The sequence below is a fragment of the Scyliorhinus canicula genome, chromosome 1 (assembly GCF_902713615.1).
Source record: "Scyliorhinus canicula chromosome 1, sScyCan1.1, whole genome shotgun sequence".
Taxonomy (NCBI): domain Eukaryota; kingdom Metazoa; phylum Chordata; class Chondrichthyes; order Carcharhiniformes; family Scyliorhinidae; genus Scyliorhinus; species Scyliorhinus canicula.
The window spans coordinates 119,103,114-119,129,934 of NC_052146.1; the positions used below are offsets into that span (position 1 = coordinate 119,103,114).

The 26,821-nt window shown below is 51.1% G+C and overlaps 1 protein-coding gene across 1 annotated transcript in view; it reads left to right on the forward strand.

Moving 5' to 3' along the window:
• The window catches only part of LOC119953351 (transcription factor E2F2-like), a 69,574-nt gene that overhangs the window by 36,589 nt on the left and 6,164 nt on the right, over nt 1-26,821 (forward strand). Inside the window, exons 2-5 of the mRNA XM_038777950.1 lie at nt 19,857-19,962; nt 20,870-21,089; nt 24,735-24,893; nt 25,631-25,767. Of these exons, the coding sequence (XP_038633878.1) occupies nt 19,857-19,962; nt 20,870-21,089; nt 24,735-24,893; nt 25,631-25,767 (622 nt within the window). The remainder of the gene's footprint in view (nt 1-19,856; nt 19,963-20,869; nt 21,090-24,734; nt 24,894-25,630; nt 25,768-26,821) is intronic.

Below are 26,821 nucleotides of genomic sequence, written 5' to 3' on the forward strand. Positions count from 1 at the left end.
CAGATCCCGGAGGGAGACTGTGTCCTGGCGTCCGTCGGGGCGCGCCACGTAGGCGTACTGCGGGTTAGCATGAAGAAGGTGGACCCTCTCGACCAACGGGTCAGACTTATGGGTCCGCGCATATCTCCGGAGCAGGACGGGTCCAGGAGCTGCCAGCCATGTTGGGAGTCATGTCCCGGAGGTGGACTTCCTGGGTAAAAGATGATGTTTATGGGGGGGGGGGTTTCATTAGTTCTGGTACACAGGAGTGACCATATGGAATGGAGTGCATCATGGAGGACCTCCTGCCAGCGGGAGACCGGGAAATTTCTAGACCGTAGGGCCAGAAGAATGGCCTTCCAGACCGTCCCATTCTCCCTCTCCACCTGCCCATTTCCCTGGGGGTTGTAGCTGGTCATCCTGCTTGAGGCAATGCCCTTGCTGAGCACGAATTGACGCAGCTAGTCAACCATAAAGGAGGGCTCCCTATTGCTGTGTACGTAGGTGGGGAAACTGAACAGTGTGAATATACTGCGGAGGGCTTAAATGACAGTGGCAGCAGTCATGTCGGGACAGGGGATGGCGAAGGGGAACCGGGAGAACTCATCGACCATGTTCAGAAAGTACATGTTGCAGTCGGTGGAGGGGAGGGGCCCTTTGAAGTACATACTGAGGCGCTCAAAGGGGCGGGAGGCCTTCACCAGGTGTGCTTTATCTGGCCGGCAGAAGTGCAGCTTGCACTCTGCGCAGATTTGGCAGTTTCTGGTTACGGTCCTGACCTCCTCTGGAGTAGGGCAGGTTGCGAGTTTTGATGAAGTGGAAGAACCAGGTGACAGACGTCATTGTGTAGGGTCCTGAGTCGGTCTACTTGTGCGCTGGCACATGTACCGCGGGATAGGGTGTCAGGAGGCTCGTTGAGTTTCCCAGGACGATACAAGATCTCATAATTGTAGGTGGAGAGCTTGATCCTCCACCTCAAGATCTTATCGTTTTTGATCTTGCCCCGCTGCGTATTACTAAACATGAAGGCAACCTACCGTTGGTCAGTGAGGAGCGTGAATCTCCTGCCAGCCAGGTAATGCCTCCAATGCCACACAGCTTCTACAATGGCCTGGGCCTCCTTTTTGACAGAGGCGTGTTGGATTTCAGAGGCATGGAGGGTGCAGGAAAAGAATGCCACGGGTCTGCCTGCCTGGTTGAGGGTGGCGGCCAGAGCTACGTCCGATGCATCGCTCTCCACCTGAAAGGGGAGGGTCTCGTCGACAGCGTGCATCGTAGCCTTTGCGATGTCCGCCTTGATGTGGTTGACGGCCTGGCAGCCTCAGACGACAGGGGAAAAACTGGATTGGATTAGTGGGCAGGCCTTGTCCGTGTAATTGGGGACCCACTGGATGTAATAAGAGAAAAACTCCAGGCATCGTTTCAGGGCCGTGGGGCGGTGGGGAAGAGGGAATTTCGTAAGGGGGCGCATGCGGTCGGGGTCGGGCCCTATTACTCCATTCTGCTCTATGTAGCCAAGGATGGCTAGGCGATCGGTGCTGAAAATGCATTTCTCCTTGTTATAAGTGAGATTAAGGAGTTTGGCGGTATGGAGGAATTTGCGGAGGTTGGCGTCATGGTCCTGCTGATTTTGGCCGCAGATGGTGACGTTATCTAGGTACGGGAAGGTGGCCCGCAATCCGTACCGGTCAACAATTCGTTCCATCTCGCTGAAAGACCGAGACCCCATTAATGACGCCGAAGGGAACCCTAAGGAAGTGAAAGAGCCGGCCATCTGTTTCGAAAGCAATGTATTTGCGATCGCCCGGGTGGATGGGAAGCTGGTGGTAGGCAGACTTTAGGTCCACTGTGGCGAAGACTCGGTACTGTGCAATCTGATTGACCATATCAGATATGCGTGGGAGGGGATATGCGTCGAGCTGCGTGTATCGGTTGATGGTCTGACTGTAGTCACTGACCATCCTGTGCTTCTCCCCGGCCTTTGCAACCACCACTTGGGCTCTCCATGGGCTGTTGCTGGCCTTGATGATGCCTTCCTTCAGCAGCCGTTGGACTTCCGACCTAATGAAGGTCCTGTCCTGGGCACTGTACCGTCTGCTCCTGGTAGCGACGGGTTTGCAATCCGGGGTGAGGTTCGCAAACAGGGAAGGCAGGTCGACCTTAAGGGTCGTGAGGCTGCAGCCGGTGAGGTTGGGGGTATGGGTCCGCCGAATTTAAAAGTCAGGCTCTGGGGGTGGCACTGAAAGTCCAGGCCCAGGAGTGCGGCCGTGCAGAGGTGGGGGAGGACGTAGAGCCGGAAGTTGTTAAACTCTATGCCCTGGATAGTGAGGTTCGCAATGCAGTACCCCTGGATTTCCACAGAATGGGATCCGGAGGCCAGGGAGACTTTCTGCTTAACGGGGTGTACCGTGAGGGAGTAGTGCCTCACTGTGGTGGGGTGAACAAAGATCTCCGTGCTCCCGGAGTCGAAAAGGCAGCACGTCTTGTGCCCGTTGAGTTCCACCGTCGTGGTCGTGAGGTTCCGTGGCAGAGATTAGTCCAGAGTAATGGAGGCGAGATGCTGGGAGGCCCTGGGTTGAACAGCGGTGAAGGAGGTCTCAGCAGGCGATAAACAGCCAGTCGGGTCGGGGTCCTCCGGCGCCGTCCAAGATGGCCACCCCCATGGGTCGCAAATGGCAGTCGGTGGAGTAGATGGTGGCGCACGAGGCCTGCGGAGTCCACGATGGTGGTGCCCACGGGCTGCACATGGCTTGTGAGGTGCAGAATGGTGGCGGGCCTGGTCACCCGCAGGATGTGCGGAGACAGCAGCGGCCGACCGGGCCTGGCATACTGCCACAAAGTGCCCCTTCTTACTGCATCCTTTGCATGTTGCTGATCGGGCCGGGCAGCGTTTCTGGGGGTGTTTGGTCTGCTCACAAAAGTAGCATCTGGGCCACCCGGGGTTGACCGGCTGCCGCATGGCACAGGCCTGAGGTGAATTGGAGGATGAGGTCGGGTCGGAAGCAGGTGGGGTCCACGCTGTCCATGGGGATGCCGCGCTGCCGTGGGCGTACGCCTGGGTGTTACGGGAGGCCAACTCTAAAGAGTTTGCGAGTCTCCTAGCCTCCTTAAGATCTAGTGTATTTTCTTCTAACAACCGCTGGCAGATCTGTGTGGACAGCATGCCTGTGACGAAGGCGTCCCGAATTAAGAGTTCAGTGTGCTCGGTAGCCGAAACTTGCTGACAGTCGTAGTTCCTACAGAGGGCTAGCAGGGCGCGGTAGAAGTCGTCTAGGGACTTCCGGTGGCGGCGATGCTTGAGTGAGCCGCACATTCGGCAGGCTCTCACTCCGGCGGGGCTTTAGGGCTGATTCCCCGCGATAGCGGGACCAAGGAGAGGCAAAAAGGCGGCCGCGAAAGTGCTGGAGAGCGGGCTGCAACCGATGGAACCGTGGGAGTCCAGGAAGTAGTGGAAGAGAGAGAGAAAGAGACAGGCAAGGAGCAGAGGAAACTGACCTGAAACTTAAGATGGCGGGCACACGGACCTTTCTTGCTCCAGGAGACGAAAAACAGTTTTGGAGTCGCTGAAGCAGGACAACTTGGACCCACTTCAGATGCTCAAGAGGTAAAAGTTAAGGAGCTGGGAGAAGGAAGGCGGCAGCGAAAGTGCTGAGGAGCGGGCTGCGGCACATGGAACAGCGGGAGTCCAGAAGGCAGAAGAAGAAGGAGAAAAAGGGACAGAGGCAAGGACCTGAAGAAAATTACCTGGGACCGAAGATGGCGGACACACGGACCCCGGACTCAGCAATCCAGCAGGCGCTGGATAACATGCTCCAGGTAATGAAATCCAGTTTTGAAGCGCTGAAGCGGGACAGCTTGGACCCAATCCAGAAAGCGGTTGATCAGCTGAACCAGAGGCTGGATGCGCAAGATGTTAAAGTTAAGGAGCTGGGAGAGGCGGTGGAGGAGCAGGCGGATGCGTAGATGGTTGCGGCGCTAGAAGTTGACGGGCTGAAAGAGCGGCAGAGAAGACTGCTGGACAGAGTGGAGGAGCTGGAGAATAGAGTCCGCGGGAACAACCTGAGGATGGTCGGCCTCCCGGAGGGGGCTGAGGGAGCTGATGCTGCAGCGTTTGTAGCAGACCTATTGATGCAGCTGATGGGGGCTGAAGCCTTTCCGCGACCGCTGGAGCTGGAGGGGGCACACAGAGTGCAGGCAAGGCAGGGGCGGCCGGGCGGACCCCCCCCCCCCCCCCCCCCCCCCCCCCCCCCCCCCCCCGACCGATGGTGATTAGGTTCCACAGGTTCGTGGACAAGGAGCGGGTGCTGCGGTGGGCAAAGAGCACCAGGAGCAGCACGTGGAACAACAATGTCCTCCGCATTTACCAGGTGGCTCGGCGGCGAGCAGCCTTTAAGAATGTCAAGGAAGTGCTGTTCAAGAAGCACGTGAAGTTTGGTCTGCTGTTCCCGGCTCGCCTATGGGTCACACACCAGGGTCAACACCACTACTTCTCCGAGCCTGAAGAAGCGATGGATTTTGCGAGGGATCAGGGGCTGGTCCCGAAAAGAGGCCCCACGGACGTGAATTAGGGCCCGAGGATTACCGTGGGAAGGTACGCCGAATGGGCCTGGACTACTGCTCAACGGTTTGCTGGGCCAAAGGTGCCAAGCGGAACATTTGGGACTCTTTCCTTTGTTCATGGACATTGGTTTGGGGGGGTTTACTTTTTTTTTCTCTTTTTTTCTCATGGTTTTTTTTTTTGTTTTTTCCTCTTTTGTTTCCTGTTTTTTCATTTTTGGGCGGATTTGTACTTTTTGTGCAGCTCGCGGAGGACACTGGAGCCGGCTTGCTCCAGTGGGGTGGGGAGGAGGGCGGGGAAACAATGGGAATGAGACAGGAAGGCGCCGGAGTGTTGAGTCACCGGGCTAGCAGATTGGCTAGTCAAGGGAGTCAGGTGGGGGGGGGAGATCACAGCCAGTGGATGGCAGGGGTATCGGGGGATGTGGTTGGGGGGGGGTTGTTCTGCTGACGTGGGAGGGACTTGAAATAGGCACTGGAAAGGAGGTCGAGGGTGGAGGCAGCCAAAGGGCGGGCCAGGAATGGCGCGACGCACGGGCCGGGGGCCAGCCCGAGAAAGGCTATGGCTGACCGGCGTGGTGGGGGGGTGGGTTGTGCCCCCCGACCAGGCTGATCACCTGGAACGTCAAGGGACTGAATGGGCCGGTTAAGAGGGCGTGGGTGTTCGCGTACTTGCGGGCTCTGAGGGCGGACGTAATTATGTTGCAGGAGACACATCTGAAAGTGTCTGACCAGACCAGGCTAAGGAAGGGCTGGATTAGCCAGGTCTTCCACTCGGACTTGGACTCGAAGTCCAGGGGGGTGGCAATCATGATCATCAAGCGCGTGCAATTTGAGGCGGAGGGCATATCCGCAGACATGGGGGGCAGATACCTGATGGTACGGGGCAGATTGGAGGGGAGAAGAGTGGTGCTGGTGAATATATATGCCCCGAACTGGGATGACGTGGACTTCATTAATAGAGTGCTGGGGAAGATCCCGGACCTGGATTCTTGCAGGCTAATAATGGGGGGGGACTTTAACATGGTCCTAGACCCGGCTTTGGATCGGTCGTGTCCCAGAACGGGTAGACTCCCAGCAATGGCAAGGGAGCTGAAAGGATTTATGGAGCAAATGGGGGCAGTGGACCCCTGGAGAGATAGACAGCCGACAGGAAGGGGCTACTCGTTTTACTCGCACGTCCATAAAGTATATTCTAGGATAGATTTCTTCGTACTAAGCAGGGATTGTATAGGAGAGGTAAAGAACATAGAACATAGAACAGTACAGCACAGAACAGGCCCTTCGGCCCTCAATGTTGTGCCGAGCCATGATCACCCTACTCAAACCCACGTATCCACCCTATACCCGTAACCCAACAACCCCCCCTTAACCTTACTTTTATTAGGACACTACGGGCAATTTAGCATGGCCAATCCACCTAACCCACACATCTTTGGACTGTGGGAGGAAACCGGAGCACCCGGAGGAAACCCACGCACACAGGGGGAGGACGTGCAGACTCCACACAGACAGTGACCCAGCCGGGAATCTAACCTGGGACCCTGGAGCTGTGAAGCATTTATGCTAACCACCCTGCTGCCCCTACACTGAATACTCGGCAATTACTATCTCAGACCATACCCCGCATTGGGTAGACCTGCAGATCGGGGGTGCGAGCTACCAACGCCCGCAATGGAGGCTAGACGTGGGACTGCTGTCGGAGGAGGGGATCTGCGAGAGGCTTCGGAGGGGTATGCAAAATTACTTGCAGGTGAATGACACTGGGGAGGTCTCAGCGGCGACCCTGTGGGAGGCGCTAAAGGCAGTAGTGCGGGGGGGAGCTGATTTCAATTGGGGCCCAGAGAGCCAAGGCAGACAGGGCAGAGATGGATAGATTGGTCAGGGAAATGGGTCGGATGGATGAAGAGCACGCGGAGTCCCCGGGGGAGGTTTTACTCTGGGAGAGGCAGAGACTACAGGCGGAACTGGGGGCACTATCCACGAGTAGGGCCGTGGAACAGTTTAGGAAGGCGAGGGGAGTGGTGTACGAGCATGGGGGAAAAGGCTAGCAGACTGTTAGCGCAGCAACTCAGGAGGAGGGAGGCGGCCAGGGAAATAGGTAGAGTGATGGATGGGGAGGGGCGTAAAGTGGATGACCCGGCAGGATTGAATAAGGTATTCCGGGACTTCTATCGCAAGCTGTATACTTCGGAGCCGCCGGAAGAACCGGAGGGGATGAAAAGGTTTCTGGACGGGTTAACCTTCCCAACAGTAGGTGGGGGGTGAGTGGAAGAGCTGGGGGCCCCGATTAGAGTAGAGGAGGTATTGGGGGGCCTAAAGGCCATGCAGTCGGGGAAAGCCCCGGGGCCGGATGGATACCCAATAGAGTTCTATAGGAAGTTTTCTGAGCTGGTGGGCCCGGTCTTGGTGAGGGTTTTCAATGAGGCAAGGGACAGAGGGACCCTGCCGCCGACAATGTCGCAAGCCACTGTATCACTGATATTGAAGCGGGGTAAAGACCCGGAGGCGTGGGGGTCCTACAGGCCAATCTCCCTGATTAATGTTGACGCCAAGCTCCTGGCAAAGGTACTGGCGGTTAGAATGGAGGACTGCGTACCGGAGGTGATTGGGGAGGACCAAACTGGGTTCGTGAAAGGTAGGCAGCTGGCGGCCAACCGGAGAAGATTACTTAATGTGATAATGATGCCCCCGGCGGGTAGGGAGGTGGAGGTAGTGGTGGCAATGGACGCAGAGAAGGCCTTTGAACAGGTGGAGTGGGACTATCTTGGGAGGTGCTCGGACGGTTTGGGTTCGGGGAGGGATTGGTGGATTGGATCAAATTATTATATCAGGCCCCGAGGGCCAGCGTCAGGACTAACCGAGAAGTGTCGGAGTACTTTAGGTTGTACCGAGGGACCAGACAGGGCTGCCCGCTCTCCCCGCTGCTGTTTGTGCTGGCCATAGAGCCGCTGGCGATTGCGCTGAGAGCCGCAGAGGGATGGAAGGGGATGGTGAGGGGCGGGGTAGAACATAGGGTCTCTCTTTACGCAGACGACCTGCTCCTGTACGTGTCGGACCCAGTGGCCGGGATGGGAAGTATACTGGGAATGCTGAGGAAGTTCGGCCAGTTCTCAGGATACAAATTAAATACGGCCAAGAGTGAAATGTTTGTGGTACAGGCAAGGGGCCAGGAGAACAGATTGAGAGGGCTACCATTTAGAATGGTTGAGGAAAATTTCCGGTATTTGGGAATCCAGGTGGCACGAGACTGGGGCAGGCTGCACAAGTTAAATTTGGCCAGGGTGGTGGAGCAAATGAAGGGAGAGTTTTGGAGATGGGATGCACTCCCGCTGTCGCTGGCAGGGAGGGTGCAGACTGTAAAGATGACAATCCTCCCTATATTTCTGTTTATTTTTCAGTGCCTCCCGATCTTTATCCCACAGTCCTTCTTCAAAAGAGTTAACAGGATGATCATGAGCTTTGTCTGGACGGGAAAATCCCCGCGGGTGAAGAAGGCGATGTTGGAGAGGAACCGCAGCGAGGGAGGGCTGGCTTTGCGGAGTCTGATTAATTATTACTGGGCGGCCAACATCGCTATGATAAGGAAGTGGATGGTGGGTACGGGGTCTATTTGGGAGCGGGTGGAGGCGGCTTCGTGCAGGGGCTCCAGCTTGGCAGCCCTGGTCACGGCTCCTCTACCGCTGCCGTCGGCCAAGTACACCACCAGCCCGGTAGTGGTGGCGACCCTGCGGATGTGGGGCCAGTGGAGGAGGCATGTAAGGGAGATGGGGGCGTCTGTCTGGGCGCCAATCTGCGACGACCATCGGTTTGCCCCCGGCAGTATGGATGGGGGGTTCCGAGTATGGCGGCGGGTGGGGAGGGTGGGTGATATGTTCCTGGAAGGGAGCTTTGCGAGTTTGAGGAGCTTGGAGGAGAAATTTGGGTTGGTAAGGGGAAATGATTTTAGATACTTACAGTTGCGGGACTTTGTTCGTAGACAGGTCCCATCTTTCCCACGCCTCTCGCCAATGGGGATCCTCGACAGAATAGTCTCTAGGGGGGAAGAAGGGGAGGGTAGAGACTCGGGTATTTATAAGGTGCTCATGAGGGAGGAAGGGTCCCAGACAGAGGAACTGAAACTTAAATGGGAGGAGGAGCTAGGTGGGGAAATGGAGGACGGGTTGTGGGCAGAGGCCCTGAGTAGAGTAAATTCGACCGCGACATGTGCTAGGCTCGGGCTGATTCAATTTAAGGTCATTCACCGGGCCCATATGACGGTGGCTCGGATGAGCAAATTCTTTGGGATAGAGGACAAATGCGCTAGTTGCACGGGAGGACCAGCGAACCACGTTCACATGTTTTGGGCATGCCCTAAGCTGAGGGGGTACTGGCAGGAATTTGCGGGGATCATGTCCCGGGTGCTAAAAACAAGGGTGGTGATGAGTCCAGGAGTGGCAATTTTTGGGGTTTCGGAAGACCCGGGAGTCCAGGGGGAGAAAGAGGCCGATGTTTTGGCCTTTGCTTCCCTGATAGCCCGGCGACGAATACTATTGGCGTGGTGGGACTCAAAGCCCCCGAAGACTGAGTTGTGGCTTGCGGACATGTCTAGTTTCCTGGGTATGGAAAAAATTAAGTTCGCCTTGAGGGGATCTGTACAGGGGTTCGCCCGGAGGTGGCAACCATTTATTGACTTCTTTGCGGGCGAGTGAGCGTCAGCGGGGGGGGGGGGGGGGGGGGGGGGGGGCTAGAGTAGAGTAGGAGGGAAAATATGGCGGGTAGTAGGGAGAGGAGCGGGCTTGTGCAGTATGTTACGATTGAAGTATTGAAAGTACATGGATGTTTGCACATTTTTGCCATTTTTGCTTTCTTTCTGTTGATGTCTGTAACTGTTTACAAAGCCAAAAACTACCTCAATAAAATTGTTTATTTAAAAAAAAAGAAATCGTCTAGGGATTCCCCTGGGTTTTGGCGTTTGGTGGCCAGAAGATGTCTAGCATATACTTGGTTCACCGGGAGAATATAATGCCCGTTTAGCAGTGCCGTAGCTTCAGCGTAGTTAGGCGCGTCCTTGATGAATGGGAAAATTCCGGGACTCAGCCTCGAGTAGAGGATCTGTAACTGTTGGTCCTCCGTGGGTGGGTCTGTGGACATCCTGATGTAGCTCTGGAAGCAAGCCAGCCAGTGATCAAAGGTGGCCGAAGCATTTGCCGCGTGGGGGCTCAGTTGCAGACGGTCCGGCTTGATGTGGAGCTCCATCTTTCAATACCTTGTCTAATAAATTGATGCACAATCAATTATTGCGAAAGCGAGATTAGAGAATAATCGAAGGCTTTATTAGACAAGTTGTGTTCCCCAGCAGCTTGTAACAGAAAATGGCTTCAGCTGGGGATGAACACCTCTTTTATACCGTCCACTGGGCGGAGCCAGCAGACAGGGATTTACCCACATATCTCTAATACAGTAGTAGTACCTCCAACACAGGTACCATATTACATATAATACAGTCTACCACAATACCTAAAGCCCTCCTCCTCATGTTGCAGCCCAGCTTCTCCAAACTTTTTGAGATGTCATTGCTGTCGTGCAGCAAAACTTGGCAGTCAATTTAGTGCACAGTGAGATGCCATAAATAATATTGGAATAAATGACCTTACCATTTGAATCAAAGCCTCCTGCGTTAAAGTCCTACTCTGAAAACGTAAGTACAAAATCGAGGCTGACACTCCAGCTTTTTCATGGAATTTACAGTGCAGAAGGAGGCCATTCGGCCCATCGAGAAAGAGCACCCTACCCAAGGTCAACACTTCCACCCTATCCCATAACCCAGTAACCCCACCCAACACTAAGGGCAATTTTGGACACCAAGGGCAATTTACCATGGCCAATCCACCTAACCTGCACATCTTTGGACTGTGGGAGGAAACCGGAGCACCCGGAGGAAACCCACACACACACGGGGAGGATGTGCAGACTCCGCACAGACAGTGACCCAAGCCGGAATCGAACCTGGGACCCTGGAGCTGTGAAGCAATTGTGCTATCCACAATGCTACCGTGCTACACTGTCATGGGTATTATCTTGGAGATAAACCACGTCTGCCCCCTCGATTGAATTAAAAAGATTCCACGACACAATTTAAAGATAATCAGAGGGGTTTTTCCACATATCCTGGCCAATAACTATCCCTGAAACAACATCATTAAAAACTGGTAATTTATCACATTACTGTATGTGGGAACTTGCGTTGTGTAAATTGACAGCCACGTGTTCCAGATTACAACGGTAACTACGTTTCAAAAGTATTCTATTGGCTGCAGAACAGTTGGCGAGGTCTCGGAGGTCTCTGTATCAATGTAGACCCTTCTTTCTCTCACACTGACATGCAGTGATTCACAGCTGGGGGCTCCTTGCAGATGCTCAAGTCATGGGTTTTCAGGCAGGGTTGTGCCGAGATGACTGGTCCAACACTCTGCCCTGTTCATGTTTAAGATGAAAAGTGTCTCCCCTTCTACATAGAAGAAAATAAGCAACAGCAATAATATTTGATGGCCAAAGGCCTGCTCATAGAGGAGGACAGCCGGTCACAACAATATAACAGCGAACCATGAATGGGGGAATTTGGGGAGGGCATGTAGACATCAGCGTTCTCTCTCTTACAAGGGACAGCACTTCGAAAACCTACTAAATATTAATCAATTACTCTTTATGAAATATAGGAGCCTGGTGATATTCAATCTTAAAAGGCAGTTGTGGTTTATATAGATAGCCTCCTAATGTGCTGGAAAAACATTTTGCCTCAACTCTGGTTCTGCTCTTTTGTCCACATTTGGACCATGACTGTCATGAGGTGGGGAGATGAGTCAAACTGAGCATCATTGGGCAGGTTGTTACTGAGTAAGTGCTGCTTGATAGTACTGTTAACAGCATCATCCATCATGTTGCTGATGATTGAGAGAAGACCTGTGAGGCCACATAGGATTTTCCTGCTTTTAGTGGATAGGACATAACTGTGCAGTTTTCAACATTCTCTGCTTGATGCCAGTGCAGTAGCGGTATTGGAACAGTTTGACTAAAGAGACAGCTAGTACTGGGGCAAGGAGTTCTACAGCTGGGCTATCACCAGGGCCAATAGTCTTTACTGTATCCATTGGGGCTGGTTTAGCTCACTGGGCTAAATCGCTGGCTTTTAAAGCAGGCCAGCAGCACGGTTCAATTCCCGTACCAGCCTCACCGAACAGGCGCCGGAATGTGGCGACTAGGGACTTGTCACAGTAACTTCATTTGAAGCCTACTTATGACAATAAGCGATTTTCATTTCATCCAATGCATTCGGCTGTTTCTTGATACGTTAAAGACGCTATTATAAATGTGCGTTTGTGCACATTGTTTGTGATGGTACACAGTGAGCCAGAGTGCTTTTACATCTTTCTGGCTCCAGTTTCTCCTGCATGATGTTGTGAAGCATGCTGTGTGATGGAAGATGATGTGCTGGGCAGCTTGATGTGTTGACTTGCAATTCCAGTGTACTACTGCTACCTTTTTGTTGCCTGACCTGTTGGCCAAAACTCCTCGAAGGCGATGCAAAAAGACCTGTCCGAAGGGAGACTTGGCAACAGCTGTCAGTAGAGGGTGAAAGAACGCCATAAGAAATAGGAGCAGGAGTAAGCCGTTCGGCTCCTCGCGCCCGCTCTGCCATTCAATAGGATTGTGGCTGATCTGACATTCCTCACGTCCACCTTCCTGCCCTTTCCCCGTAACCCTTGATTCCATTGCTATCGATCTGTCCGTCCATCCATCTGTGTAACTCTGCGCATTGATCATGGCCATTCCACCTAACCTGCACATCTCTGGACTCTGGGAGGAATCCAAAGCACCCAGAGGAAACCCGCGCAGACATGGGGAAAACGTGAGAACTCCACATAGTCACCCGAGGCTGGAATCAAACACGGGTCGCTGGCGCGGAGAGACAGCAGTGCTAACTACCGTGCCGCCCTCCATACCATGGGTCACCCCTAGTGAACCTTCTCTAAACTGCCTCCAATGAAATATATTTTCTTAAATAAAGAGACCAGACTGCTCTCAGTATTCCAGATGTGGTCTTACCAGTACCGTGTACAGTTTCATACTCCTACCCGCTTGAAATACGGGCCAATATTCAATTAGCCTTCTGTGTTTCATGCACAAGTATCCCAAGTTCCTTTATATTGCAGAAAGCTGCAACATGGGTCCACAAAAGACCGCACATAACTTGGGCTCCGAGGGAGTGTCAAGCCATGGTTAGGTGAGCCCAAACTTCCAAAGGATATTGCAAACATTGGTCCAATTAGGGGCCAGAAAGGGTGAAGTGCTTATCCGCAAAGACCTTCACCTCCCCCCTCCTGTGTACCTCGTAAAATTCCGGGCAAATGGTTGAACTTCTCCCGGAGCTCCATGGACAACATAGTGGAAATTGTAAAACGCTTAAGTGATTGGGAAATGTCTGAGCTTCAAAGTGTGGCGGTTGTTTCACACTGAGTCACGACCTGAGGGTCTGAGGTAGTGCAAATCTGACACTGACTCCCAAAAATTGAGGTTGGTGAGGTGTGGGGGTGGGGGGGGGCTCAATTGAAGTTTTGTTAGAGACCATTAAAAAGTTATATAATCAAGGTGGGTTAGATGGAGTTATGATGCAGATCAGCCATGAACTAATTGAATGGTGGAACAGGCTTGAGGGGCTGAATGGCTGTCTCCTGCTCCTATTACAATCAGAAACAAACATCCATGATCCAGTCATCTCTGACATTGCTGGCAGGCGTGTGGTCTAAATGGGGCCCTTGGGGTCCCAGCACTCCGGGACCTTGGTTATGTGACTGGGGTTTCCTCGACTTGGTGGATCCGCCCCAGTGACTCTTTGTCGAGACACAAAACGAGTTCACGAGCGAGCAGGATAATAAGGCAACATTGACATCCAGCTGCCCATGAGCTTGGACAGAGAGAGATTTTAAGAAGTATCGTGAAGGAGGAGGCAGAGAGGTTTAGGGAGGGAATTCCAGAGCTTATAGCCTCGGCAGCTGAAGGCACAGCTGTCAGTGGTGGAATAATGGAGATTGTGAATGCACAAGAGCCCAGATGTAGGGAGGAGATGGTGGGGGAGGGGGCACGAAGAGAGTGCAGAGATCGCCACGGGTAGCAAAGCTCCTTTCCTGGCTAAAGTGCTGAACTGTGTACCAATCTGTGCTGAGCTTTGGATGATTTGGTTAACTTGCTGCCAGTGATGATTGTTTCTGCAGCTTGTTGACTAGGCCCACCATCCCGCCCTGGAGTGCCTTGTCTGCTGCCTGTAATGAGGACAGTAAGAAGTCTTACAACACCAGGTTATAGTCCAACAGGTTTGTTTCAAACACTAGCTTTCGGAGCACTGCTCCTTCCTCAGGTGAAGGAAGAGGTAGGTTCCAGAAAAATGCATCTTTGACTTTGTCTGTATATAAGACAGTGCTTTGAATGTGAACATTTGCACGTAATTCCAGAGAGAAGGGTAATCCCAGGTTAAAGAGGTGTGAATTGTCTCGAACCAGGACAGTTGGTAGGATTTTGCAAGCCCAGACCAGACGGTGGGGGGGGGGGTTGAATGTAATGCGAAATGAATCCAAGGTCCCAGTTGAAGCCGTACTGCTGAAGTGTTCCCCGACTGGAAGGGAACATTCCTGCCTGCCGATTGTTGCGCGTTGTCCATTCATCCGTTGTCGCAGTGTCTGCATGGTCTCTCCAATGTACCACGCTTCGGGACATCCTTTCCTGCAGCCTATGAGGTAGACGACGTTGGCCGAGTCGTACGGGTATGATAACACAGCAAACTCTTAGAACAGCAGTGTGATGATGTCCAGATTAGAGATGTCAATTCATAGACAAATATTGACCAGGACACCAGGGAAGAGTCCTAACTACAAATAGAGCCAAGGGATCTTTTACAGCCACCCAAGCAGGCAGATTAGGCCTCGGCTTAGCATCTCATCTGAAAGGTGGCACCTCTGGCAATGGCGAACTCCCTCAGTGCGGCACTGGACTGTCAGCTTTGATTTTTGTGCCCAAGTCCTGGAGTGGCGCTTGAACCCAGAACCTTGTTACTTTGAAGCGAAAGTGCTACCAGCTGACACAAACTGTTCCAAACCCAGTTACTGACCCATGGGGTCGCTAAAGGGCAAGTTTTTCCCCTTGTGTTTAGCTGGCAGACTCTTATAGGAGAGCACAAGGTGGCAGGTGCCAGAGGAGGGTAAAGGGGGCTCTGCGTTGTGACCGAGGATTGCTGAAGAAACTATTTCAGTTGCCACAGCTAATGTTAATCACCTACATTCTGCTTGATTATGTAAGTACTCTAGCTGCTCTGGGAGTCTGAGAGCTCATTGTATGGCTGTGACAGGGCTATTCAATACCAGTATAATTCACAGCAAGGCAGAAGAAAGGGAATTATTGTGTAGTGCGAGGCTGAATAATGGGTGGGCTCTTGAGACCCGAACGCACAGTGACTCCAGCACAGTTCAAGATGCGCATGGGCCAGCCCAGGCCGGGCTGTGTGAACAGGCACCAAGTGTTTGAGGGCATTGCCCTGTGAGGCACCATTGCTTCTGTGGAACAGCACTGCCACCCAGTGGCATTGAGGGGAAATGTGGCCAGAGAATGGAGTTGAGGTATAAACTGACTCAACAATCCAGGCGTGCTTTGGGGAAAGGGCTTTGGAAATAATGAGACTGGATTGGGGCTGGGGGTGGAGAGACAAGAGATGGAGGGAGGGGCAGAGATGAACAACTGGAAGTAGAATAAAGTAGAACTTGGGCAAAGTGGGAAAATAATAGAACCTTGATGCTGTGGGTTAGGGAGTGTGGAAATTGACGGACAAGGGTTGTAAACTCTGGAATACTCTTCCTTAAGTGCCCTCTTCTTTCAAGACAATCTCCTAAAAATCTACTTTTTGACCAAGATTTTGACATAATATCTCTTTGTATGGCTTGGTGTCAAATCTTTGTTTGAGAAAGCCCCCAAGGTGTCCATGAGGACGATTTACTTTGTGAAGTTGCTGTGGGGGTGGGGTTGTGGTGGGGTGGAAATAGGCTGGGAACTGTGGTGCGAGGCGATGCAGAGGCTCAATTCAACCTCCTCTTGCGGAAGGATGGGCATGATTCTGTTCAAGGTGTGCACAGAGTATATATGGCCAGGCGAGGATGAGTGGCTTCTTTCCAAGGGTGGCAGATGAGTGCAAGAAGTGTGGGCGAGGGCCGGGGAATCATGCACTCACATTTTGGGGTTGTGAGAAGCTGGAGAGATACTGGGAAGTGGTGTTGGGGATGTTATCTAAAATCTTTACGGTATCGGGAATGCTGGAGCTGCTGGAGGAGAAGCGGGTTAATGCTGTGGCCTCTAATTGCCCGGCGAAGGATCTTGCTGAATTGGAGGTCAGATAGGCTGCCAGGGGTGGCGGCCTGGCAAGACATCAGACTTCCTTCGGTCGGAAAAGATCAAATGTATCGGGAGGGGGTTAGCGGAGGGCTGTGTGTGTGTGTGTGTGTGTGTGTGCTTTTTGCACACATTTGTAATAAAATAGATTTTAAAAAGAAAAAAGTTGCTGTGTAAATTCAAATTGCTGTTTAGTGATCTCTGTTGGAAAGGGTCTGTGTCTGTAGGCATCGGGCGAGGGGAAAATCTGAATCTGGCGTGTTGCCTCTCGTGCTCAAATAGGTGGCTAGTTGTCACGCTGGATTCTCGAGTGAAGTCTGGTTGAGCGGGGTCATCAAGAGTGGCAGCCCAGGTTTAAATGGTCATCACAGACCAGGAAAGGAGAAAATGAAGGGGGCAGGAGCCCGAGAAACAGCAAATATGTCTGCTTCATCTGTTCAGTGTTGGACTCAGAACTGCATGAATGCGATAGACTGGCAACGCAGCAAGGAGCGTTGTTTAAAAGATGCTCTTCAGTCTGCAGCAATTGTAACATGAAACATTCAGAGGCCAGATTGCAGGTTTGTTGCGGGAGGAGTTTGTTTGTCTGTCTGTGCGCACATATACCTCAGCCACACCGTGATCCAGATCCAGAAGAGAGCGTTGACTTGCATGATTGACCCTGCACGTTTCCCTTGTCTCTTCCCGGTTCACATTCGCCCCTTTTGAGGTGCATCTAACCCCCAGTTTAACAGTTTGATTGTTGCTGGGTGATCATATTAACCCCCTTAACCTTTACTCTTAAGGAAAAAAGCTTCACTGTCTTCACATAACTGAAGACTATGATTCTATGATTCTCATCTAGTGTACCATTCTGGTAAATCTCTCTGCACCCACTCCAATGCCTTGACATCCTTTCTATAGAGTGGTGGCCAGAATTAAACTCTTATTTCCAACTGAGGACTAACCAGTGCTTTATTGGAACTCTTTTTATTCTCCAGAACCTCAGAGCGGCCGGTAGGAGGGAGGGAGGGGGGTGGGGGGGGGGGCAGTGGCAGTAATGTGGGATTGAGGTTGCAATCAGATCAGCCATGAATGGCTGAGCAGGCTCGAGGGGCCGAGTGGCCTATTCCTATTTCATATGTCCGTGTGAGCTGAGATGTGGCGTGTTGGTCCGCATCAGATTAAGAAGCATCACACTCAAGTCAAATGTCCCTCCATCCCGCCGCTACCTCTCCTCTTTCCAGTGGCACCACCCTTCCCTGACTCCAATGTCCCCACCTTGGAAAGGCCAGGTGCTTTGCTGCATCTGAAGCCATCTAACTCAATGTGTCTAGTGCCTTGTAGTCTCGTGGGAATGTTGGAGATTGTTGTTTCGTTGAATTTGTTCACTCAAAAGCTCCAACCACAAAGTGAATACTTTGGAAGAAAGCTCTGCTGCTTCTACCCTGACCTCAAACCAAGTCCCATTTGCCCATCAGTCCTGAGCTTGCTGACCTGCATTACATTCTGCGATGTATGGCAATGCCTCCATTTTGAAATACGCAATTTTTTTTTCAAAATCCTCCATAGTCCCCCAGTATTCCAGTAACTGCCTTCGACCTGCAACCCTCAGATCCTTGCACTGATCTAGTTCTGACCTCTTGCACATTCCCGATTTTAATCGCTCCACTGATAGTGTCCCGCGTAACTGCCCTAAGTTCTGGAATTCCTTCTGCAAACCCCTCTCCTTCTGTGTCTCTCTCCTCCTTTTAATACACTCCTTACAAACCTACCTCTTTGACTAAGCCTTTGGTCACCTATGGCTCAGTGTCAAGTTCTGTTAATTGCTCCTGGGATGATTTTAACCCTGTTGCCTTAATAAATTTGTTGCTGGGGTTTAAGTTTAAGCTGGAGTCTCCGCCTTCTCCTTCTAAGGACCGTTCCTGCTCTGTGCAGTCGGGGTGGGGAAACTGTCGTCAGTCTCTGAGGAGGAAGTGGGGCCTAGAGTGTAGGTCCACAGCAATTCGAGTGGTTGGCTGGCTGTGTCAGTGAGAGTTGTTCAGGGCGTTAAATCAAATGGAGAGCGGGCTCCAGTTGTCATGTTTTGCAATAACGAGGTGTCTGGGAAAAAGGAACTGGGTTTGGAATTCAGCCAAGCGGCATGAGGTCGTCCTTCAACAGGCTTTCGCCATGGCAACACCCCTCGTGATGAATGACTGCACTTAATGGTTTTCCTCCATGACATTTTGCGGTTTTGAACCCCTTGTGAAGGTTTAGCAAGTGTCCTGGTGGTGTGGTTTGTCGGGCTCTGGAAGCTGCAGGCCCCTTGTCTGCTGTACTGTGGATCTGAATTAATGCGGAGCCAGAGCCTAGTCCATTAATGATCCAAGCCTTTCTCAATGCTAATAGTTTTAACTGTTGTTTATCAAAGTGGTTTGAGCTCCAAGGTAGCCTTCTATCCTTCACCACCTCCCCACACACGCGCACACCCTTCCCAAGCGCACCGCCTCCAGATCCATGTAGTCTGCTCACTACAGAAACATCATCAAAGCTGATCTGTGTGACACTGTCACAAAGCACAAGCTATCCAACTACAGAGAGCATCGCAATGGAGCCCATTGTCCACGTCCTTGCTGTCTGGGTTTGTACTGGAATGGGCAGGGGCACTGACTTATTTTTGACCTCCCTCGGCCAGTTGGGTTGCCAACACTTGCAAGATTGTGGTCACTTCTGGGTGCCATGCTATAAGGAAGGATGGGAATGCACTGGAGCGAGTGCAGAAGACCTTTACAGGAATGATTCCAGGGATGGGAAACTTCAGTTATGGGGATAGATTAGAGATGTTGGGACTAGTCTCCATGGAGAGAATAAGTTAAGAGGAGAATTGATGGAGGTGGTCAAAATCATTAGGGGCTGGACAGAATAGATGGGGTGAAACTGTTCCCGCTCGTAAAAGGATCAAGAACGAGAGGGCACCGATTTAATAAAGTGATTTCCAGAAGAAGCAAATGTGATGTGAGGGAAAACTTTTTCACACAAGTGGTTTGAATCTGAGGTGCACAGCCTGGAAGGTGGAGGCAGTGTCAATAGAGACATTCCAAAAGGCATGAGATAAGGGTAGGGGGGGAAAAGGCAGTGGAATAGTAAGTCATGATGCTCATTTGGAGAGCTGGTGCAGACATGATGGGCCAAATAGCCTCCTTTTGCACCGTCTCCAGGAATTGACGAATAATCTCAGGGATACTGGTGTGGACAATACTCAAAAAGAAAAATCATTGGAGCATTTTTCTTAAAAGATTGTTTTCTTTGAACATTAAAAAAAAAAAAATAATTGTACAAATATTAGAGATGATGGGGCTGGTTTAGCACAGGGCTAAATAGCTGACCTTTAAAGCAGACCAAGGCAGGCCAGCAGCGCGGGTTCAATCCCCGTACCAGCCTCCCCGAACAGGAGCTGGAATGTGGCGACTAGGGGCTTTTCGCAGTAACTTCATTTGAAGCCTACTTGTGACAATAAGTGATTTTCATTTCATTTCATTTTCATTTTTTATTTCACTTGGCTGAGAGCTTGGAGCTATCCTGCAGGATAATTGAGAATCTGACTTTCCAACTTGCTATAAGAGAAAAGAAGTCTTGTGATGAGATCTCTCAAGAATGCACCCAACTAGGTTTGGAAAGACCAGTACTAGGTACACTTGCAGTTAACTTGGCACTGCCCTGGGTCCTGCAGAACTCTATGCCTCACCTCATTGGGTGGTGGGAATTCCCCGCTGTGCTATGCAGGAATCTCCTGTTTTCAAACATTGAGAGTCCAACTAGTGTTACGATTACTTGAGCCTTGGAAGGGAGGGGGGAATAATGTTTGGGGACATTTTATAATGCAGTATTTCTCTATTTTTGCTTTTAAATTGTCAAATCACAAATAATTTTCTTTTTTTCTTTGTCATCAGGCAAAACGCAAACTGGACCTCGAAGGCAGTGGGCACCAGTATTTACAAGAATTCCGAACTCCGAAAGGAAAAGGCAAAATGCCGGCCAGGATTCCTAGTCCAAAAAGTACGTGTTTGGCCATTGTGCCGGGGTGGTGATGAAAATTGATTTTTCCAATTGCTACAGAGCCGCCACCCTTTTTCTCTTCCCAAGTCCCGTCAATCGATTCGCATCTTTCTGATGGGTTGGCAAGTTGTTATTTGCAGCAAACTTCCAGTGGGAGGAAGTATTGAATGCTGCCATTTTTACCATACTTGATTTCAAAATGGTGGTCAGAGGTCCATCCTGTGGGTGACGGCTCACCATTCGGAATGAGCATGAAAAACTGCAAATGGTCCTCCTCAACAAGCCAATGTCACTGAAAATGGGTGGGTTTTGCATTTGGGAGAACGTGAGGCTGGTGTGGTGCTGAGCTCCCTCGAGTAGATTAATCTCCAGGGTGGGGATGCCCCTCCCCAAAAGATGTTGCTAGTGCCAATGGTATCCTGCAGAGCTCCATCTACCGGCGGTGAATATCCTCAAAACAGTTCCCGGGGCACTTTCTGGTCTCCAGCTATTGAATGTCTATCAACTGTTAGTTCAGGCCAGTTGCATACATTGGTGGGAGGACATTGATTTGAAGTAATAAATAGGCCAAAGAACTAAAGCAGAGATGAACAGAATTTTTTTTTTCCCCACACCAAAACTAGTGATCTGGACGATGCTGCCTGATGGGATGGTGGGAGAAAATTCAAGACTAACTTTCAACAGGGAATTAGCTATGTAAAATTTGCTGGGCCATGGGGAAATCACAGGGGAGTGGAACTACTGGAAAGATGGACTGAATAGCCTCTTTCTATACTATACCATTCAACGTGCTGATTATCTTTGCCGCCCCGCCCATGTGGAATTTCGCCCGATGTTTTCTGTGGCCACGCAATTGATTTTTGAGCTCTGATCCAAGTGTGTGTTTTTCTTTCGCCGCCGCTCACAGCTCCCAAGTCCCCGGGGGAGAAGACCCGATACGACACCTCGCTCGGGCTTCTGACCAAGAAATTTGTCCATCTCCTCAGCGAGTCTCCTGATGGTGTCCTGGACCTGAATCGTGCAGCGGAGGTCCTCGAGGTCCAGAAGAGGAGGATATATGACATCACCAATGTTTTGGAAGGAATCCAGCTCATCCGGAAGAAATCTAAGAATAACATTCAGTGGATGTAAGTCACAGCATTGGATTCCTGACACTGGGTTTTTCCAAATGGTCGGCACATGTATTTGAACATATGAAATAAGAACAGAAATAGGTTACTTGGTCTCTCGAGCCTGCTTGACCATTCAATAAAATTATGGCTCATCTATGTTTTGAATTTCAGATTCCCAAATCTCCCCGCCCCTGGTAACCTTAAATTCTTGTTATGCAAGGGAATAAATCTAGCTCCACCTTAAAAATATTCAGTGACCCCCCCCCCCCCCCCCCTCCCCCACCATCTCAGCCTTTTGAGTCGCGCAATCCTCTGAGGGGGGGGGGGGGGTGGGAAAGGGTTCGGGATTCCCCTAGTCTCTCCTGAAACGCTGGTCCCTAATTTTAAAACTGTGCCCCTTAGTTCCCGATTCATCCATAAGAGGGAACGTCCTTTCCGCGTCCATCTTGTCGAGATCCTTCAGCATCTTGTACTTCAGTTAAGCCGTCCCTGTCCCCCCCCCCTGCCCCGCCCTACTCTCTTTCCAAACCTTGGGTGGGTTATCGATTCAGCCCCTTGGGAGGAGGGTCACCAAATCTGGATGGACACATTTGTGTCCTTTAGCTACCTGCGCCCACGCTCTCACCATTTATCACTTGACATGGCCAACCTCGCCTCCCTTGGCCAATTGGAAAATAAGCCGACCGACTGGCAGTCGAGCCATCCAATTAGCTTTGCCAATCTCCAATATAGAACAGTACAGCACAGAACAGGCCCTTCGGCCCTCGATGTTGTGCCATGCAACTCCCCCCCCCCCCCCCCCCCCCCCCCCCAAACCTTACTTTTAAGGACACTACGGGCAATTTAGCATGGCCAATCCACCTAACCCGCACATCTTTGGACTGTGGGAGGAAACCGGAGCACCCGGAGGGAACCCACGCACACACGGGGAGGACGTGCAGACTCCGCACAGACAGTGACCCAGCCGGGAACCGAACCTGGGACCCTGGAGCTGTGAAGCGTTTACGCTAACCACCATGCTACCATGCTTCATAATTAATACAATTGTACAAAGAGGGTGAAAGAATTGTGCTTTACTTTTAATGCTGCTATAATTTTCTCTTTGATGTTACTGGCAGCAGTCTGCTGGGAATTAATCTCCAATTCCTAGAGGTTCCAAGGCAATACTGGAAGGTTGGCACACCTCTTATCGATAGGATAAGGGAGGTCTTATGGCGCATTGGGTAGTGTGCGTATCTCTGGGCCAGAAACTCTGGGTTCAAATCCCACTTCAGGACTTGATGCCCATGGAAGGTGTGTTCGTAATGTGGCCAAACACGTTGATTATCAACCTGTAAATCCTTCCAATACACCTAAAGGCACCCTGTAAGAATGGAGAGTTTCATGGTCAGCTATACTGCAGAAGGCGAGGGCAAACCATAGCAGTACTTTGCCAAGTTTAAGTGTGGACCAATCCAATGGAAGTCTGTGGTCGCCAACCCCCTCTTAGGGCTTGGTACCTGATGGAAGGGGAGGATCGACAGTGTAGCCACTCCCGCATGTGGAGGTGAAGGATTAGGTGGGCCCGGACATTGGTTTTTTAAAATAAATTTAAGAGTACCCAATTCAATTTTTCCAATTAAGGGGCAATTTAGTGTGGCCAATCATCTACCCTGCACATCTTTGTGTTGTGGGGTGAAACCCAAGCAAACACGGGGAGAATGTGCAAACTCCTCATGGACAGTGACCCAGAGCCGGGATCGAACCTGGGACCTCGGCGCCATGAGGCAGCAATGCTAGCCACTGTGCCACCGTGCTGCCTTTGAGCCCCGACATTGTTAACCAGTGAAGAGTGGCTGTTGCCCAGGAATTGTTTCTCTGGGGAGAGGAAAAAACAAAGGGGTGGAAAAGATCAGGAAGTAATGTTTGAAAGATAGTGAAAAATGAGTGTGTGAGAGTATTAGTATCATCTCTGGGCTGTATTGCAGAATCATTCCTGGTAACTCCTGCCTTCATGGGGATCCATCCCTGGGCCCAAGTTGCTGTCATGAGTTAGGTGGGGTTACTGAGTTATGAGGGATACGGTGGAGGTGTGGGCTTAAGTAGGGTGCTCTTTCCAAGGGCCGGTGCAGACTCGATGGGCCGAATGGCCTCCTTTTGCACTGTAAATTCTATGATTCTACAGAGGGGAAGGCAGGCAGGGGGCTTGGGTCTTCCGAACCTGAAGTATTACTACTGGGCAGCGAATGTGGAGAGGGTGCGGAGCTGGGTAAAATATGGGGATTGACATATTTGTTACCGATTGTTTATTGTTGGTGGGTGTAAATTGGGGAGAAAATGTGAAAAAGGAGGAGAATAAAGAAATATTGTTTTTAAAAAATGTGTGACCACTCATTCCATGGCTGCCACCCGAAGTCCATCACTCCGTTTTTATGCCCATCTCACTATCTCTGTAACCCTTTCCAGCCCAACAGTCCACCAAGATCTCTGCATTCCTCCAATTCTGGCCTCTTGGACAGCCAGGTTGTCATAATGGCGACATTGACATTTGTACCGTGAGCACAAATGTCCACATTAACTCTTACCAACTTTTACAGATGCTCCATAGAAAGCATCTTATCTGGCTGCATCACAGCCTGGTATGGCAACTGCTCGGCCCAAGACCTGTACAGAGAATCGTGGAAACCGCCCAGTCCACCACATAAACCTGCCTCCCATCCATTGACTCCATCTACACCACCTGCTGCCTGGGGAAAGCGGGCAGCTTAATCAAAGACCCCCTCCCACCCATCTTACTCGCTCTTCCAACTTCTTCCATCGGGCAGGAGATACAAAAGTCTGAACACGCACGAACAGATTCAAAAACAGCTTCTTCGCCGCTGTTACCAGACTTCTAAACGACCCTCTGATGGACTGATCTGATCTCTTCACACATCTTGCCTGCCGAGTAGTACTACACCCCTGTATGCTTCACCCAATGCCTGTGTCTATGCATTTATATTGTGTATTTTATGTTTGCCCTATTATGCATTTTCTTTTCATGTACAGAATGATCTGTCTGAGCTGCATGCAGAACAATACTTTTCACTGTACCTTGATGCATGTGACAATCCAATCCAAGCTGTCTAGACCCTAAGCACTGGAATTCCCTCCTTAAACCTCTCGCCTCCTTTTAACACACTCCCTAAAACCTATCTCTTTGACCAAGGTTTTGGTCACCTGTCTTAATATGTGGCTTGGTGCCAAATATTGTTTGATTTATGTTCCTGTGACGCACCTTGGCCACCTGTACTATGTTAAAGATGTGACCGAACTGCAAATCGTTTTCGACACTCGGTCGATCATTGTGCAGTTGGCTGAGAGTGTCCCTTCCCATTAGATAGTGGGGCATTACCCCTTTTTATAATCATTGTAGGAAATCAATGATGCAAGGAGGAGGGTGGAGCCACACTGATGGTGGAAGTGAACAACATTGAGAATTATGTGGTGTACACCAACCTATCTTGGGATCAGGGTCCTGTTGCCTGTTTTAGTTGGGGAGTTGGGGGGGGGGGGGGGGGGGCACAACTTGTCCATTCAATTGGCACCTTGTCTGCCTGCAGCCAATTGGGGTTTTGCATATTCCCCCTTGCAGACTGGAGAGAACGAGGCCTTTGCTGACTGACTAGTTTTCTCCCACAGGGGCCGCAGTCTGTTTGAAGATACGTCAGTCGTGGCGAAGCAGCAATGCCTCAGGCAGGATCTGACTGACCTCGTATGGAAGGAGCGATCCCTTGATGACCTCATCCAAAACTGCAGCACTCAGCTGAAAATGTTGACGGACGATGAGGAAAATCAGAGATATCCTTTCGCGTGTTAACAGTTTCACTCCTACTGTCGGTGTGTGTCTGTATCATTCTCACTGGTGGGGATATGGCTCACACCCTGTGTGTGTCTGTGCCTTTGTAATCTGCCTTGCTATTAAAAAGCAACGCAGTGGCTGTAAAGTGCTGTGGGACGTCCTGAGGTTGTCCAGCTGCTGTATGAATGGATCACCTCTTGTGAATCTTTCTGGGAGATTAACTACGTACATCCCTGTCGGGAATGGGGAGGGATGGCAGCACGTTGGCGCAGTGGGTTAGCCCTGCTGCATCACGCAACCGAGGTCTCAGGTTCGATCCCGCTCTGGGTCACTGTCCGTGTGGAGTTTGCACATTCTCCCCGTGTTTGCATGGATTTCGCCCCCACAACCCAAAAGATATACAGGCTAAAATTGCCTCTCAATTGGAAAAAATGAATTGGGCACTCTAAATTTATTTTTAACAAAAGGAGTGGGGATGGACCCAGGTGATTGGGACTTGGGTGCAATGTTAATGAATGGGCATCCTGTGTGTCCATGGTGTCTGCTGCACCTCCTGCTAATCAGGAGTGTGTGTGTTGGGGAAGTGGGGGGGAGAAAGCGGGAAAGAATGTGACTGGGGGGGTGCATGGGAGAGAGGGTATGAATGTGACCTGGGGGCGGGTGGAAAAGAGGGGATAAATGTGACTGGGAGTGTGATCTGGAATTGGTCTGTTTTCCCACCTTGACCTCCATCCACGCTAGCTTACGTCACATACCAAGATATACGCTCGATCAACAGTTTCCAGGACCAGACGGTGATTGCGGTGAAAGCACCTCCAGAGACTAGGCTAGAGGTGCCCGATGTCTGTGAGGTAAGGCACACTCTCCTGCCAGGTATTTCCATCAGCTGTGGTTAACATACTCGCCCTGACTCAGGGAGGCTGTCGGTTCAAGTCCGACTGTAGGGACTTGCGCACAGAATTCTCGGCTGACACACCAGTCTACTATTGAGGCAGTGCTGCACTGTCAGAGGAGCTGTCTTTCAGATCCGATCTTAAACTGAAGCTCCATATCTGCCCTCTTGGGTTTATGTAATATTGCAGTGTGCTTTTTGAGGAACTGATGGGGAGTTTTCCTTCAACATTTAAAAACTCGTTGGTCATGATCGCATTGTTGGTTGGGGAAAGATTGCTGTGCCTCCATACATTCCAACAGTGGATATATTTCAAAAGTACGTAATTGCTTGCTTGTGTAGCCCTTGAGTGATGTGAAAGGTGTTCCATAAATGCATGTGACTCCTTTCATGACCATGATATCCCAAACCTCTTTTGGGTAGCACCGTGGTTAGCACTGTTGCTTCACAGCTCCAGGGTCCCAGGTTCGATTCCTGACTTGGGTAACTATCTGCGGCGTCTGCACGCTCTCCCGTGTATGCGTGGGTTTCCTTTGGGGGCTCCGGTTTCCTCCCGCAGTCCAAAGATGTGCAGGTTAGGTGGATTGGTCACGCTAAATTGCCCTGTAGTGTCTAAAATTAGGTGGGGTTGCTGGGTTACGGGGATAGGGTGGAGGTGTGGGTTCAGGTAGGGTGCTCTTTCAGGGGGCTGGTATAGACGCGATGGGCTGAATGGCCTTCTGCACTGTAGATTCTATGACAAGAGACTGGGAGGAAACCCACGCAGACTTGGAGAACGTGCAGACTCTGCACAGACACTGACCCAAACCGGGAATCAAGCCCGGGTTCCTGGCGCTGTGAAGCAACAATGCTTCCCTCTCTGCCTCGCTCTCTCTCTCTCTCTCTCTCTCTGCCTCTCTGTCTCTCTCTCTGCCTCTCTCTCTCTCTTTCTGCCTCTCTCCATCTCTGCCTCTCTCTTTCTCTCTCTGCCTCTCTCTCTCTCTGCCTCTCTCTCTCTGCCTTCTCTCTTTCTGCCTTTCTCTCTCTCTCTCTCTT